The 13,531-nt window shown below is 40.8% G+C and overlaps 2 protein-coding genes across 2 annotated transcripts in view; one reads left to right on the top strand and one right to left on the bottom strand.

The window, feature by feature from the left end:
* Positions 1 to 13,531, bottom strand: part of DMD (dystrophin) — a 1,831,916-nt gene that overhangs the window by 642,739 nt on the left and 1,175,646 nt on the right. The window contains exon 48 of the mRNA XM_087813416.1: positions 1,598 to 1,762. Within this exon, the coding sequence (XP_087669542.1) occupies positions 1,598 to 1,762 (165 nt within the window). The remainder of the gene's footprint in view (positions 1 to 1,597; positions 1,763 to 13,531) is intronic.
* On the top strand, positions 11,490 to 11,873 carry LOC107534445 (sperm acrosome membrane-associated protein 4-like). Its single transcript, XM_016209549.2, has one exon. It carries the CDS (start codon positions 11,490 to 11,492, stop codon positions 11,871 to 11,873), a length of 384 nt encoding a protein of 127 aa, XP_016065035.2.

The following is a 13,531-nucleotide window of genomic DNA, read 5'->3' as shown; positions in this document are numbered from 1 at the left end:
ACTGATGACGTGATGTATGTCTACCTGCGGCTCACACAGTGTCACCTGCTCTAGCTTTCAGAATGGTAGATATAAACATCAGGAAGAGGCGGGGTAAAAGTAGGGGATTGCACTTTGCAAATATAACTCATTGTAGTTATATCAAAGCTCGCTCTCCCACCTTACCCTATCCTTACTTTTCTTCTCTGGCTAACTGTCACACTTCCTTTTATCCTTGCCTTATCTCCCAGCGGAACAGCAACTCCACGGAGACACACATTTTAGATGGTTATCATCTTACAAAGAAAATAAAATGGAAGAATGTGGATCAATAAGTTAAAAGGCAAATTTACTTAAACACGTTACTTAACATATTTAGTCTGAAATTACCCATTACATTAATTAATAGGTTGTACTTTCAATCCGATTGGTTTATTTGATTGTCTACTTAATGTCACTGGCCCGCAGGAGATGCCAGACGTGGCATCATGTTGGGACAAGGCCCTAGAATATGACCCTGGGAAGGGAGGGACGGCAGAAACGTCGCTGGGGGCAGGGACGCTGAGAGGAAGTGGTGGCACCCAGAGGGCACGCGTGCCTGCGCCACAGGCTTCCTGCGGCAGCTCGCTGCCACGCTGGCTAACCGAAAACTCCCCACCGCCCGCCGAGCCCGGGCTGCGGGCAGGCAGAAACGGGGGGGACAGGGTGCCCTCTGCATTCAGAGGACAGTGTGGGGGCCTAGTCAGGCCTGGGAAATTTAAGTGTAAATCCACATACGAAGGCTACTGGGGATGCATACAGAGGTTCAGAAGAAACCCTAGAAGGCTTTTTCCATCTGCTTGGGAGTCTAGAAGAAAGCTTGGAAGAAGCAATGGCACTGACCTCAGCCTTGAAGGATGGAAGATATTCACCATGAGAAAAAAACGGAGAAAGAAGTCATTTCAAGATCAAGATCGAGGCCACGGTATCAAGCCACGGGCGTATAAAGAGACCCTCTAACCTGCCGAGGCTAGAGGACGAGAGGCTGCTGGCAGCAGAAGGGGAGGAAGGTTAAACTGGAGTCATTCCCAGGTGGTTTTGTAAAGTCTACTAAAGAGCCTAGACTTTATTTTTGTAGGCACCTAATCTCCTAAGTGACTTCAGTTTTGAGATAAGGAGTCTACAAGAGCAGATGAAGTGCACCTAAAATGTGGGGTGGAAAACGGATGGTGCCCTGCCCGGTGCGGCTCCGCTGGCTGAGCGGCATCCCGCGCACCACGGAGTCACCGGTTCAATTCCCGGGCCGGGCGACTCGGGAGGCAGCCGATCAATGTTGGTCTCTCACATTGATTTTGTCTCTCCCTCTCCTTCCTTCCTCTCTCTCTGAAACCAATAACAAAGAGTTAAAAACAGAAAAAGAAAAAAAAAAAAAAAGGACTGTAGTAGCACATATGCAGGCATTCTGGTGATATGAGTTTAATGAACACATTATTGCTAGTAAATGCTGTAAACAGAAAATGCGAGTCAAATAATAAGCAACATTATAACGTCAGTGATGCTGATGATAACGAATGAGAGACTTAGTTCACTGTTATTGCCATTCTTCTGGAAAACAAGATTTAAAGCAACAAGTCCCTACCTTAATGTCAAATGGCCCTGTTTGATTTGGTTGATTATAAATTTCCAACTGATTCCTAATAGGAGACAGCCACAGCAGCAGATGATTTAATTGCTCTTCGAACTTTCCAAGATCTTTTATGTGAGCCTCAATTTCTCCTTGTTTCGTAGGTAGATCTCTAGAAACCTGCAAGGAAACGAAAGGAAGAGATTCTCGTGATAAATAAAAAAGGAAAAAAAATATTTTCAAAAGTTACGTTATAAAATGTTATACAACTTTTCTGTATTTGGTATTTTAACAGCATGATACTGATTATTTACATATCCTGCATGCTAGGATTTAATTTATGCATTACAAATCATGGAGTAATAGCCTTTACAAAAATGCTATGCTTGGAAGACAGTAAGCCTTTTCTTGGAAATTGAAAACACATCCCCACAAACGAAAACCCAACTCCGATAAAATTAAAGGGGTGCCTTCTTCACTGAACCCCACTTGTTACACATAATGGTGTGTTGTGTATTAATATCACAAATGTAACTCCATGTATATAATCTATAATCTAATAATGCCCTTGATTTAGCTTTTTCAGCATTTATCAGAGGGTAACCGGTTTCTTTTTATTGGATCACTGCCTACTCGCAAGTACATATAGAAAACATTTTACAGCTTCAACTTGAAGCATCTAAGAGCCTCTAGATTCTGAAGCTACTGGAAATAATAGCCGTCGTATTCTAAAATCCCTACAATAGAACTGAGCTCATTTATACCTGATCGCAAAACAGTTCGTGTTTTGTTTAGGCTTCATATATAAGCATGGGAATGTGTATAACTTTTAACTAAAGCTGTTGGTCAAATCCTCCTCACCCCAACCCATTTCTTCCTGGTTATAGAGACAGAACAATTCCTGGCAGAAAACAGCGCAGTTGGTGAGATTTGGCTAATATCTGGAATAATTAACTGGCAGCTTATAATGAGGTGGTGGGGCATAGCTTTCAGCCTAGTTATGACACCTGTTAGGTATATCCTCAGACCCTATGCTTCCCCCCACCATGGAATTTACCTTACACTGTTTAATTTGTTATTAACATTGACTTTCCTCGCTGAGCTTTGATTTCTGGATGAACTGGGTTTCTACACATGATAGACTTCCAATAAATAGCTGTTGAATGAAAGGCAAACATTTTCCAAACTGAGAATTAATTTCTTTTTTTAAGGTAAGAAGCAATACATGGCCAGAGTAGTCAACAACATAAAAATAATTTTAACCTCATGTTAAGCAGCTTTAATTAACGGACAAAGATATTATTAAATTGGACAATATAAACAAGAGAGACTTCTGATGGCAAAAAAAACTAAAAGCAAAGTCAAAGGACAAAGGACAAATTGCAAAAAAACTAATATTTGTGACTCACTTCTCAGATAAGGGACCAATTTTCCTAACACAGAAGAGAGTTTCTGTCAATTAACAAGGAAAAGGCCAACAACCCAAAAGAAAAGTGGACAGAAGTTAAGGACAGTTGACAAAAATAGAGCACAAATGGATTTTAAACATACAAAAAGAAGCTAAACCTTGGTCATAATGAGAGGTCTCAAAATTTCATTGCACTGACAAAAATCTAAGCGTAAATACACACAATGCTGTCAAGGTTGCATGAAATGTCGATGGCCATTGGGATGTATGTATTGGGGTACCCTTTGTGGAAGACAATTTGGCGGTATCTATTAAATGCATATAAACCTTTGAACCACTACTTTTACTTCTAGGAATTTAACTTTAAAAAAAATTTCTTTTGGTGACTTTGAGAGAAGAGGAGGAATGGAGGGGGAGACAGAGAGGGAAACATCGATGTAAGAGCGAAACATCAATTGGCTCCCTCTGCATGTTCCCTACTGGGATCAAGCCCGAAACTGGGGCATGTGCCCTGACTGGGAATCGAACCATCAACCTTTAGGTGCATGGGGCGATGCCCAACCAACTGAGCCACACCAGCCAGGGCTCTAGGAATTTATCTTGGAGATATATTTCTGAAACTAAAATCATTGTTTGGTGAGGGTAGGACAGATGGTGGATGGGGTGGGAGATATTTCACTGTATTTTTCAAATATATAAATAGATTTCTTCTGCAAAGACATAAGTTAATTTGGAAAAGAAAACTACTAGCTTTTCTTCATACCAAAAAACAGTGGTGAGAAATTATACTTTATATATTTCAATAACAAATCATCATTAATAGGATATAACATATCTAAAGTCATCAGTCAAAAATCCTCTTATTTTTCTATGACAACATCACTTAGTTAATGGTAGGATGGAATTTGAGATCATCTAACATAAATTTTGTGTTCCCCCTTCAAAACAGTATTCAGGAATTGATGGCTTCTCCTATGTACTTCATAAAAAAAAAAAAAATTGCAGATGTGAACAATTTACTATTTAGACTAAGATTAAGTTTTATGTCTGATTGTACATGTTTTAAAATAATTACTATTATATTTACTACTTTATATTCTTATCAAAATGCAAACGTAAAACACTTAACTAGTAAAATATATTATTTTTCCCCAATAACCTTTTTAAGTATCATAAAACCATGCTCTTCATAAAACATATTCCCTATGGGGAAAGAAAACAATTAAAAACATTCAGTTCCCTTATGTGAGAATTTAGTATCTAACTGAATCTTGACCTAATTTCACACAAGATTAGCTTCATTTCTTTTCAATTTCTGAATTTTAATTTCTAAATGTGTAGAAGTTTTAACATTAAGATAAACAGAGGTGTTTTAGAAATAAACAGATATTAAATATTGACTTAATGTCTTACAACAAAGATACTCTAGAGAAATTGCAGTGATAAGTATTAAAAATTAATAATAGCAGCCCTGGCTGGATGGCTCAGCTGGTTGGAGTGTCTTCCCATACACCAAAAGGGTGCGGGTTTGATTCGTGGTCAAGGCACATACCCAGGTTGAGGTTCTATCCCCAGTCGGGGCACATATGGGAGGCAACCGATTAATGTTTCTCTCTTATGTTGATGTCCCTCCCTCCCTCTCTCTCTCCAAAAATCAATAAAAACATCCCCTGGTGAGTATTAAAAAAAGTTAATAATAACAGAACTAGAATAAAATACTGGCAGAAGCAGAAAGAAATGTAAATAAACTATTAAATATATTTGTTTTGTTCACTTAGAAATGAAGGCCAATTAGCAGAATTAAAAGCAAATGACAACTGGGAATATTTACAGCATCTATTAAAGGGTAACATTGTTACATATAAAAATAAATGAAGAGCCTGGCCAGCCTGGCCAGCCTGGCTCAGCAGTTGAGCATCTACCTAGGATCCAGGCGATCGGGGTTCGATTCCCGGTCAGGGCACAGGCCCGGGTTGTGGGCTCCATGCCCAGTCAGGGGCATGCAGGAAGCAGCCGATCAATGACTCTCTCATCATTGATGTTTCCATCTCTCTCTCTCCCTCTCTCTTCCTCTCTCCGAAATCAATAAAGATTTAAACTAAATAAATAAATAAATGAAGAGAGATGGAGGATCTTCTGTAAAACTAAATAAAGAATATAAACAGGAATTTGACATAAAACACAAACAGCTGATAAACAAGAGAAAAGTCCAATCCCTACGTAACCAACGAAATGCAAATTTAAACAGCAACGATATACCATCATTTGCCTATTATAATGACTTTTGTAAAAGGTATTTGTCAAAGTTCTTATGGTGTTTGTTGGAACATAAATTCTTACATTTGTAGGTAGCATTTTGATAAATCAAAACAAAAAGCAAGACTTCTACCTGAAAAACTAGAAACATTACTGAGAGATTAAGCAACAACTAAACAAATAAAGGAATATACCTTGTTCCTCTATTGGAAGGATCCAAGGGAAGGAACACATTGGAAGGTCCAATATTGTAAAGATAGCAGTTCTCTTCAAGTAATTTGTAAGTTCAATGGAATCACAATAAAAATTGCAACAGCTAGTTTTTAGTAAAAATTCATACGACAGCCCTAAGATCTATATAGAAATCCAAAGGGCCAAGAATATCCAAGGCAGTCTTGAGCAATAACAAGGTTTAAGAGCATAGGGAATTGACTCAATAATATTGGGATAAGTACATGCAGGGCCAGGCAGGTAATTGAAGAGTGGGGCCACCACTCCGTCAAGTACATGATTTTCTAACCACTTTGCCGTACATCTAAAACTAACACAGAATAATATTGAATGTAAGCTGTAAATGAAAAATTAAAAAAAGTATTTGTATAATTAGTGTCTTTAACCTTGAAAAAAAGAATGCTTACAACCAGATATCAATATTTATTATAATTAATTCTGCGTGGTATTTGCTCTGAGAACAAACAGACTATAACATTTACTTAATTTATGACAATGGTGCCATTTTAGTTAAGAGTGGGTGATTTCAATAAATGGTTCCAGGTTAATTGGCTATTCATATGAAAAAATAAATTTAAAAACTTTATTTTTCAATTATAGTTTACACTCAATATTATTTTGTATTAGTTTCAGGTGTACAACTTAGGGGTTAGACAATCATGTACTTTACAAAGTGTTTCCCCCGATATTTCCAGTACTACCTGGCCCCATATGTAGTTCTTACCATATTATCGACTATATTTCTATGCTGTACTTTACATCCCATGACTATTTTGTAACTGCCAATCTGTATTTCTCAATCCCTTCATCTTTTTCACCCAGTCCCCCAAACCCCTTCCCCTCTGGCAACCATCAGTCTGTTCTTTGTATCTGAGTCTGTCTCTATTCTGTTTGTTCATTTATTTTGTTCTTTAGATTCCGCATATAAGTGAAATCATATGGTATTTGTCTTTTTCTGACTGATTTATTTCACTTAGCATCATACCCTCTAGGTCCACATTGTCAGAAATGGCAAGATTTCATTTTTTTTTGATATTAGAGAGAGGAAGGGAGGGGGGGAAAGAGAGATGGAAAGAAAGAAAACGCTGACATGAGAGAGAAACATCAACTGGTTGCCTCCTACACACCCTGAGACCAGGGATTGAACCCTAAACTTGGGCAAGTGCGCTGAGCAAGAACTGAACCCGCCACCTTTTGATGTACGGGATGACGCTCCAACCAACTGAACCACACCAGCCAGGGCAAGATTTCATGCTTTCTATGGTTGAGTAATATTCCATTGTTTATGTGTACCACAACTAAAGAAATATAAAATAAGAATATTGACTCTAACTCTACACTGCATAAAGAAATCAATTGCAGATTGCTGTACTACCATGTAAAAGGCAAAACAATAAAGTTTCCACAAGAAAATATCTTGATAATTTCAGGGACAGTGATTATTTCTTAAATAAGACATAAATGCACTAACCATCAAGGAAAAAGTTGATAAAATGAACTTCAGTCATCATGAGAAAAAGCTAAGCCCAGATTGGAAAAAGATGCTTCGAATGCATATATCTTATAAAGGACTTGTATTCAAAGAACTCTGACTTTTATGGCAAAAAGACAGAGAGCTAATTATTTTTAAATGGGCAAAAGACTTGCCCAAGGACTTCACATAAGTAGATATAAAATGGCTCTAATCATTAGAGGATTACACATTAAAACTCAATGAGATACCAGTTCACATCCATCAGAGTGGTTAAAAGGAACAAGATTGGAAATATATCCTCTTGATGAGGACATGGACCAAGTGAAACTTTTATGCAGCACTGGCGAGAGTGAATTGGTACAGCCACGTTGGAAAATTAGTGTTATTTGCAAAGCCAAATAAATATCCGCATATCATCTAAACCAGCCATTCTACTTCCAAGTATATTCTAAAGATATGTGTACATATATGAACTAAAGGACATGTACAGCATAACAGCATTATTCAGAACAGCCTCATACTAGACACAACCCAAATGTCTACCGACAAGACGATGGATAAACTGTGGCAAATCCACACAGTGGAATAGCGTAAAGAGAAGAAAGAAACAGGATTATGAGACATGCACTATCATAGAAAAATCTCATAAAAATAATGTTCAATAGGAGAAATCAAACATAAGGGCATAGCCCAGCCGGGCGTGGCTCAGTGGTTGAGCATTGACCTAGGATCCAGGAGATCGAGGTTCGATTCCCCGTCAGGGCGCATGCCCGGGTTGCGGGCTCCATCCCCAGCAGGGGGCGTGTGGGAGGCAGCCGATCAATGACTCTCATCATTGATGTTTCTCTCTCTCTCTCTCCCTCCCCCTTCCTCTCTCTGAAATCAATAAAGACATATTTTAAAAAAATTAAAAAAACAAGGGCATATGCTCTATGATTCCACTTATATTAATTTCAGTGGCAGGTAAAAATCAATATAGATGTTAAAGGTGAGAAGAGTGCTTATCCTTGGACAAAGACAATAGCTGGGAAGGGGTTAACCACTGTGAAGGAGCATGAGAGAGGCTCCTGGGCTAATGTTCTAATTCTTTTTTTTTTAAATCCTCACTCGAGGTATTTTTTCCATTGCTTTTCAGAGAGAGTGGAGGGGAGGAAGAGAGAGAAAGGGCAAGAGAGAGAGGGAGAGAGAGGGAGAAAGAAAGAAACATCGATGTGAGAGAGACACATTGACTGGCTGCTTCCCACATGCAACTCTACCGGGTGGGGGTTCGAGCCCCCAGCCAAGGTAAGAGCCCTTGGCCAGAGTCAAGCCAGGGACCTTTCAGTCCCTGGGGCCAATGATCTAAGCACTGCGCAAAGCTGCTAGGGTGCTAATGTTCTCATTCTCGATCCTGATGCTAGTACCACGGCTATGCTAACTTTTAAAAATCCATCAACTTCTTATGATTTGTGCACTTCTCTAGGCACTTATCCTTCAATTTGAAAGATTACATGAAAACATTTTAAAACCTTAAAAGTATTCATTCTTTTCAGCCACAAAAATTTACATCTATATATTTTCCTAGGCGAATATCAGAGATATACATAGAGACACACATGACAAGAAATCTCAATCAATTCTGTCACTTATACTAGTGAAAAACTGAAACAAAATTCCCCAAGTAGAATAAAGTGCATCCATATAATGGAATTCTTTTTTTTTTAAAACTTATCTTTATTGTTGAAAGTATTACAAATGTTCCATTCCCCCACCCCATTAATCCCCTCCCCCCTGCACCCCTCCCCCCAGGCCTCCACCACACTTCTCTCTGTGACCATGGGTTATGCACATATGCATATAAACTCTTAGGTTAATCTCTCCGCACCCACCCACCCTGCTGTCCCTTTGAGCATATAATGGAATTCTTGGTATCCATGAATATACATATCATGAAAAACATTCTATTATATTGAAAAATATTCATGACATATTAATAAAAAAGTATATACTACACATAAATTGTCTTTGATTTTCTGTGTATTTTTTACATATCAGTATCTACACATGAACATGTACATAATTTTTAAATGATTGGAAATACACGCACCAAATTATTAAGCATGATTTTGGGGGGGGTGTTACCAATTACAGATTTTTTATTTAGTTGTTAATATATTTTGGCCTTTCCAAAGTTACAGAGAAAGAGTATTATTTTGTATGTTTTAAATATTAAATAAAAATAAATAAATGCACAGTACTGGTTGAGTAGCTGGCTATCCCTCCAAAATATTAGCAATAAAATTGCTATTATAACGTAGATTTACAATATGCTTCGGGTAGTATGACAGATTTTACTTATATTGGCTCACTTAATCTCACCCATAATCCTATAAAATGTATATTATTTCCTCAATTAACAAATGAGGAAATTAAGTCTCAAAACTATAAATACTATTCCTAAGGTTACTAGTAAGTAAAAAAACAAACAACTTAGCATTAAACACCTGGCTTTCCTGACTCCAAATTCTATTCTTTCTTTTCTCTTACTTCCCAAAATAAACTTTCTGCTATCTGTCAAAATCTAACATATTACTTGACAAATGGGGTATTGAAATATACTTTTCAGAAATTTTCCTTTTTGTAAGAATAATTTATACAAATACTTATTGATGAGATACACATTTAGAAACCAACTTTAACATGAAATAATATAAATAAGATGCATAAACATAAATCTATTTTGAAAAAATAAATTAGATTGGTCATTATCTAAATTTTGGGGTTATAATTGATCCAAAATCATGGTTAAATGACCATTATATAACTGTAACAGGTAACTTGTATATTTTGAAGGCCATTTATTTTAGAAGAGAGACATGGATAAAATAAGTGGTTATAGTGATCAAATTGTCAGTTCAAAAAAGTCACCATTTACATAATAAATTAGCATGATTTCCAAAGAATTTAATGATAAATGCTGAATTCTGAACCTTTCATATTTAACTGCCGTTTGACCCAGCGATGCCACTTCTGGGAATATATCCTAAAAACCCTGAAACACCAATCAGAAAGAATATAGGCAGCCCTATGTTCATAGCAGCGCAATTTACAATAGCTAAGATCTGGAAACAGCCCAAGTGCCCATCAGCAGATGAGTGGATCAAAAAGCTGTGGGACATTTATACTGTGGAATACTACGCAGCTATAAAAAAGGATTTCTTACCCTTTCCCACAGCATGGATGGACCTGGAGAACATTACGCTGACTGAAAATAATCTCACTTATAGGTGGAACTAATGAACATAATAAACTGACCAACAAAACAGGTCCAGAGACATGTATGCATGGGACAGACTGACAGATCTCAGATGGAAAGGGTGGAGGGAGATGGTAAGAGATTAACCAAAGAACTTATATACATACTTGCATAAGCTATGGACACAGATAATACTGTGGGGAAGGCCTGGGGGGGCAGGAGCTGGGAGGAAGGGGGGAAAGCTGGGAAAATTGGGAGACATCAGTAATACCGTCAAAAATAATTTTAAAATTTTACAAAAGAAAATCCTGTCACACTCTGGCCTCAACATCCCCTTTTGTAGAATGGGCACCATCAAGGTACCTACCCCATGAGGACCATACGCTAAGATACTTAAATTATCATCTGGACTCAGACTTGAGTTTAATCCTGGGCTCTGCCTGTTCCCGCTGAGGGATGCCTCAGTTTCCCCCTCTGGAAAGAGACAGAGTTCATTGTCTGGCACCCACAGGGGCTGCTCTGAGACTCAGCTGCTTCCTATAATGACCCCATTTGTTAAGCGCCTGCTGTGTGCCAGGCTCCGGCTGTGCCTGCCCCCTGGGCCCCTCTGCTCCTCTGAGAGCGGAGCTGATACACAGAGAGATCCCAAGGAGAGAACATGGGGGGAGCCCCCTGCAGGTGCCTGGAAGTGCCCGGCGCCAGCAGCCCTGGAGCTGTGCTGAGCCCCGTCCTGAGTCCTGCCACCGCAGTGGCTGCTACTGAAAGCATCTAACACTGGTCTTGCACACAGCCGGTGCTCAATAAATGCCCTCTTAGGAATTAAGTAAACCTGGGCTCCAATCCTTGCTCTAGGGCCTTTGACATGTCACTTTCTCCACCTGAGCCTTGGTTTGCCCATCTGAGAAACGGGCTCCCCATGGGCACTGGGCAGTCACAGCACCCAGCACCCAGCACCCAGCAGAGCAGAAGACTTAGTGGCCAGGGTGGCAAGTGTTGGGCCCAGTGTTCTAACCTCAGTGGGGTGGCAATGTCCTCGCTCCCTCGGGTCAGCGGGCCAACCCGCCCCCAGATTGTGACACCCCTCCCCCCCGTGACCTCACCCCGAGCGGCCAGTGGAACCCCGGGGCTCTGTGAGGTCACCCCATTCCCGCGCAGAGACTCTCGCCGGCAGCCGCCTCCGCCGGTCTCTGTCCCGCTGAAGCTTCCGCGCCCCTGGGACTCGAGAGCCGCGGTCACCAAGAAGCTCCCGAGGGGGACCCGGGCGTTGGGGACCGAGGCCGCCCCAGGGGCTGTCCCGGGCGCCATGGGCCTCGGCTGGCTGCTGGTCCTGCTGACGGCTCTGCCCCGGGGCGCGACAGGGGCCAAGCGGTGCATCTTCTGTGACTTCACCGAGTCGGCCACCTGCCCCGGCGTCCCCATGACCTGCGGCGACGACGAGGACTGCTTCACGGGCCAGGGCGTGCTCCCCGGCCTCGGGCGCGTCACCAACAAGGGCTGCATGCTCGCCGTGTCGTGCGGCCGCCGGGACGAGCCTGTCCTCTACCAGGGCGCCACCTACAACATGGTCTCCACCTGCTGCTCCGGCGACCTGTGCAACGGGGCCCCCCGCCCCCCCGGCGGCCCGGCGGGGACCGCCACCGCCCTGGCGCTGAGCCTGCTGCTGCTGCTGCTGCTCCAGGGACTGTGACCGTGGGGCCCACGGGGGGCTCGGGGCTCCCTGCTCCCGGGCCCTCCTCCCCTCCCCTCCCCCTCCCCCACTAAATGGCCAGAGGCCCTAGACAAAATAAAGATTACTACACATAATAAAAACCGTGTGCAGCCCTTTTCCTGGGAATGACGGTGAGAGGGCTCCAGAAATAAGCAACAGTTCTCACGCTTTCATCGCTAAGGGGGGACGGGCTGAGGCCATTAGCCCGACGGTCTAGGGCCAGAGGCCAGGTCTCTTTAAACTGGGAAGGTGGTTGCTTAGAAAAATACAAAGCGTGGTTGGCATGTAGATTTTTTATTTATTTATTTATCTTCATTATTGAAAGTATTACAGATACCTCCTTTTTTTTCCCATTGACCCCCCTGGGCCTATGTCACCATTGTCTGTGTCATGGGTTGTGCACATATGCATATATGTTCTTTGGTTAATCTCTTCTGGCTCCCCCACCACCACCTTTCCTCGGAGATGTCAGTCTGTTCCATGCTTACATGTCTCTGGATCTATTTTGTTCATCAGTTTATTGTGTTTATTAGATTCCAAATATAAGTAAGATCATGTGCTTAGTACACTGCTGGTGGGAATGCAGACTAGTGCAGCCACTATGGAAAACGGTATGGAGGTTCCTCAAAAAAATTAAAAATGGACCTGCCGTTTGACCCCTTGATCCCAATTCCAGGAATATATCTTAAAAATCCTGAAACACCACTCAGAAAGGATATGTGCACCCCTACGTTCATAGCAGCGCTATTTGCAATAGCTAAGACCTGGAAACAGTCCAAGTGCCCATCAGTAGGTGAGTGGGTAAAAAAGCTGTGGGACATTCACACCATGGAATACTATGCAGCTGTAAAAAAAGAATCTCTTACCCTTTGGGACAGCATGGAGGGACCTGGAGAGTATTATGCTAAGTGAAATACGCCAGGCAGAGAAAGACAAATATCACATGATCCCACTTCTTTGTGGTATCTAATGAACAAAATAAACTGATGAACAAAATAGAAACAGAGGCATGGATACATGGAGCAGACTGACAGATCTCAGAGTGGGGAGGGGGACCAGAAGAGATAAACCAAAGAATTTATATACTTACATGCATAGCCCATGAACACAGACAATAAAGTGGAGAAGTCCTGGGGAGGAGGAGGTGCTGGGCAGAGGGGGGCAAAGGTAGGGAAATGGGGGACATCTGCAATACTGTCAACAATGAAAAACATTTTACTCAATTTTACAATTCCTATCTCAAGTAATTCGGAGCTACATATCAGGGGAATGAACTTATAGATGTAAATATAAAACCATAAAAATAATGATGAGTAAATATTCTTATAATTTTCATCTAAAACGTATAATTTGATTTAAAAACCACCCAGTGATAGGTTTAAATCCATAACAATATAAAACTTCCTTACATAAAAAAAATCAAACAAGCAAAAGAACACTCAAAACCAAAAATAAAATAATCCACCTTAAATAATTTAACAGAGATTCTTAGGATAAAACCATTCTCACAGATCAACGGGAAAAAGGTGAATACTCAAGAGAAAGAAATGAAGGACCGAAACCGGACAATTCCTGAAAGAAGAATTATCACTGACCTCTAAGTCTTTTAAAACTGTCTAACTTGACTAGCAACCATA

Source organism: Miniopterus natalensis, chromosome X (assembly GCF_054644295.1).
Source record: "Miniopterus natalensis isolate mMinNat1 chromosome X, mMinNat1.hap1, whole genome shotgun sequence".
Classification (NCBI taxonomy): domain Eukaryota; kingdom Metazoa; phylum Chordata; class Mammalia; order Chiroptera; family Miniopteridae; genus Miniopterus; species Miniopterus natalensis.
This window is presented reverse-complemented; position numbering and strand designations above follow the sequence as displayed.